The sequence below is a fragment of the Mangifera indica genome, chromosome 2 (assembly GCF_011075055.1).
Source record: "Mangifera indica cultivar Alphonso chromosome 2, CATAS_Mindica_2.1, whole genome shotgun sequence".
NCBI classification, from domain to species: Eukaryota; Viridiplantae; Streptophyta; class Magnoliopsida; order Sapindales; family Anacardiaceae; genus Mangifera; species Mangifera indica.
In genome coordinates this window covers 13,626,805-13,630,039 of record NC_058138.1, presented here as the reverse complement: position 1 = coordinate 13,630,039, position 3,235 = coordinate 13,626,805, and the positions used below count along the sequence as shown (strand labels likewise).

Genomic DNA, 3,235 nt, shown 5'->3' with positions numbered 1-3,235 from the left:
TAAATTTTATAATTTTATAATATAAATAGTAAAATAAATATTTTATCCCTCTCTTTAACAGAAAAAATAGACGGTAGTTTGGTCATGAATAAAAAAAGTAATTTTTGACCCGTTATGGGTATAGGTTTGAGAATAGGGTAAACAATGGGTGGAAAATAGTCCTGTTCCCTAATTTTTTCCATGGAACCCCACTCAAAGCAATGGGGCCTACCTATCATCTTTTTTAAGAGTGTCGAGTTGTTTTCAAAAAACAGCATACGTCCATCACTCTGTGTGTAGCCATCAGCCCCTAGCCAGCCCCTCTGACCCCTTCTATCTCTTTCCAACTCTCACCCTGGTGGACTCTCTCTCACTTCCTCCTCCATGGCTGACTACTCCCGAGCTATCTCCCTCTCCCAACCCCACTCCTCCTCCGACGACTCCTCCAACCACAGCCCCCCTCGCCCTCCTACTTCCGCAGCTTCCTCTTCCAAAACAAGAACTATCCACAACACCACCACCAAGATCACTCTCATTGACCAACACCACCACATCATTCAATCCCCTTCTGATAATGCACCAAGAAAGCCTCGAGGAAGACCTCCCGGATCCAAGAACAAACCCAAACCGCCCATTGTCATCACCAAAGACACTGACTCCGCTATGAAACCAGTTGTCCTCGAGATATCCGCTGGAGCTGATGTTATCGATCATATCATCGACTTCGCCAGAAGAAACCAAGCTGGCATTTCCGTTATGAGCGCTTCCGGTTCTGTCTCCAATGTCACTCTCCGACAACCCATTTCTCACGCTCCTTCGCTCACTTTACATGGACCCTTCAATCTTCTTTCACTCTTGGGCTCTTATTTAACGTCTCCGAGTAGTGGTGGTGCCTCTTCTTCTACTTCTTCTTTATCTTCTTGTTGTTTTGGTGTAACTCTTGCAGGAGCGCAAGGGCAGGTGTTCGGGGGGATAGTGGCGGGGAAAGTGACGGCGGCAAGTCAAGTGGTGGTTGTGGCGGCCACATTCTCCAATCCTTCATTTCATAGTTTGCCTATTTCCGAGGAAATTGAGCATAATGATCACCATCAACAACACCACCAAGAGACCAAAGTGAGTGAGCCTGGTTCAAGTGCGGGGAAGTCCATGGTGGTGTACGGTGCGGCTGTCGCCAGCCCCACTCCTCTCAACTGTCAGATGTCTCCAGATGTTATGCATTGGGGTCCCCCATCTCGTCCTCCTTACTGAAAAACATGTTCGATGTGGTTAATTTTGAGCTTTTTTTGGTGCTACCCTTGTAGTTTGGTTTTGTTTTATATGAAGGTTTTTTTCCCCTCTATCCTCCATAGTTTACTTTCTTTTGTCTTTCAGTTCACAAAACATTTGCATGCAGGCCACTGTGAGCGGTGTGTAATGGTGGGTCTTCTCTTCTTTTCTTTTCTGATCTCTCGATGTTACTGTTACTTATGTTGTTTTGCGATAAGCCTGAGAGACCTGAAATTAAGCTGATGCAATATTGTCAATTTCTGAAGGTTAAAATAACAGGCTCGAAACTCCTCGGGAAGGTCCTTTTATCATCTCCGAAGCAACGAGCTTTAAGCAATCTCATGTAAGTCTAAAATATGAACTGAAACAGTCTACATTTCCAGAACTTTCAACCATTTAGAGACTAGAGAGCACTCCGCTTCGTCGTCCACGTATCTTCTAAATCTTGGCCTTTAGGTTTATTTTCAAACCATTTTTAAAACTATATTCCTAGAATTATCACAAAGCCTGTGAGGTTATCGAAAAACTTAAACAAAAGTATCAAAATCTTCCTGATAAAGGTGTTTGATAGTCTTGAAGAATTCTTCATAATCTAAAGGGGTATAGTTTTTGGAAATTTTGCAAGGGTTTGATGGTAAGAATAATTTTCTTAGGCGCATTAAATTAACTCCAAATTTGTGATGGGAAAAACAGAAGTGTAGATCTGTATTATAAAATAAGGCTATGATTGAACAAAATCTTCCATAAATATATTACATCCAATGTATCGGTAACAAGCACGAGTACAAAGACCTTCCATGTTGGTATGTATGTAGTGGATGAAGGCTCATTTATGGGTTGCTGTGCCAACCCCATAATTCTGGCCCCACCATCAGAAGAAAACACAGAGGATCCTAGTGTGGAAGATCGATACAGCAAGCCATGGATTGTGAAAGTCGACACAACACACTAGTCCAAAATCCAGTCAAAGTGAAGCTTTCTCCGCTGCAGCCAGCTCTTCTATTTCTGACCTTTTCGTCCTTTTTCAACACAGCTAGCGAGAGAAGTTACTTTTTCCCTTCATCAAGAAAAACAATTCACATTCGCTCTCACTGTGATTGATTCAAAATCAAAGCCTGGGTTTTGGTAATGTTTTCGGGTCACTACTGGTGCTGCAACGACTCAGAAGAATTAGCCCAAGTGGGTGCACGCGAGGTCAGAAAAAATTCAGTCTTTCATTGCTAGAGCGATCAATGTGGCTACCTCTTGTTGGATGTTTCTTTTTTCACGAGAAAATGAATTTTGACAAAAAAGCTGCTTTGACTTCTTCTTTTTGCCTTCTTTCCATTGCCTTAAATAAGTAGACCGTTGGTTAAATTTCGAAAATAATCTTATCTTGGATTCATCTATAGTTTAGGGTTTTTGCTTATGCTAAAAAAGGTAACCCTCCTGGTTATCATCATAGCTAACCATAATAGTATTGATATTTGACACCGAGACTTAGTAGGAACTTCATACTCTTTCGCTCAGAAAATAAAGAAAAAATAATAGCATATAAAAGATGTATAAGATATGGGAATGGTGACCGTCATTACAATCATAGTAGTAGATAAGATACTAATTTAATATTAATATGTTGTATGTGAGATTAAGGTAGTTAAATAGTATATTATATTATATATTAAAATCTAATTTTTTATTTTAAGTATCAAATCTTGTATTATATGATATAGTTTTTAAAAAATTAAATAATGAAATATTAATTAATTTATTATTATTTTAAAAAATATTACAATCTCTTTTAAAAATTAAAATTTTTCATATATATTTTTATTATATCATCAATTTTTCAAAAAAAATATATTAGTAATATGTATTATATTATACAATATGTTCATTGTATTATATTAATTCTATAGATCTTAAAATATGTATCATTTTATTATATAATACGTATCATATATTATAGAATACTGATAATTATATATGATATTTAAATTTATGCTCTCAT

General features: G+C 37.9%; 1 protein-coding gene across 1 annotated transcript; it reads left to right on the top strand.

Moving 5' to 3' along the window:
• Positions 1-274: 274 nt before the first annotated feature.
• Positions 275-1,318, top strand: LOC123209615 (AT-hook motif nuclear-localized protein 28-like). Its single transcript, XM_044627730.1, has one exon. It carries the CDS (start codon positions 364-366, stop codon positions 1,225-1,227), a length of 864 nt encoding a protein of 287 aa, XP_044483665.1. The 5' UTR covers positions 275-363; the 3' UTR covers positions 1,228-1,318.
• The last annotated feature ends 1,917 nt before the right edge of the window (positions 1,319-3,235 follow it).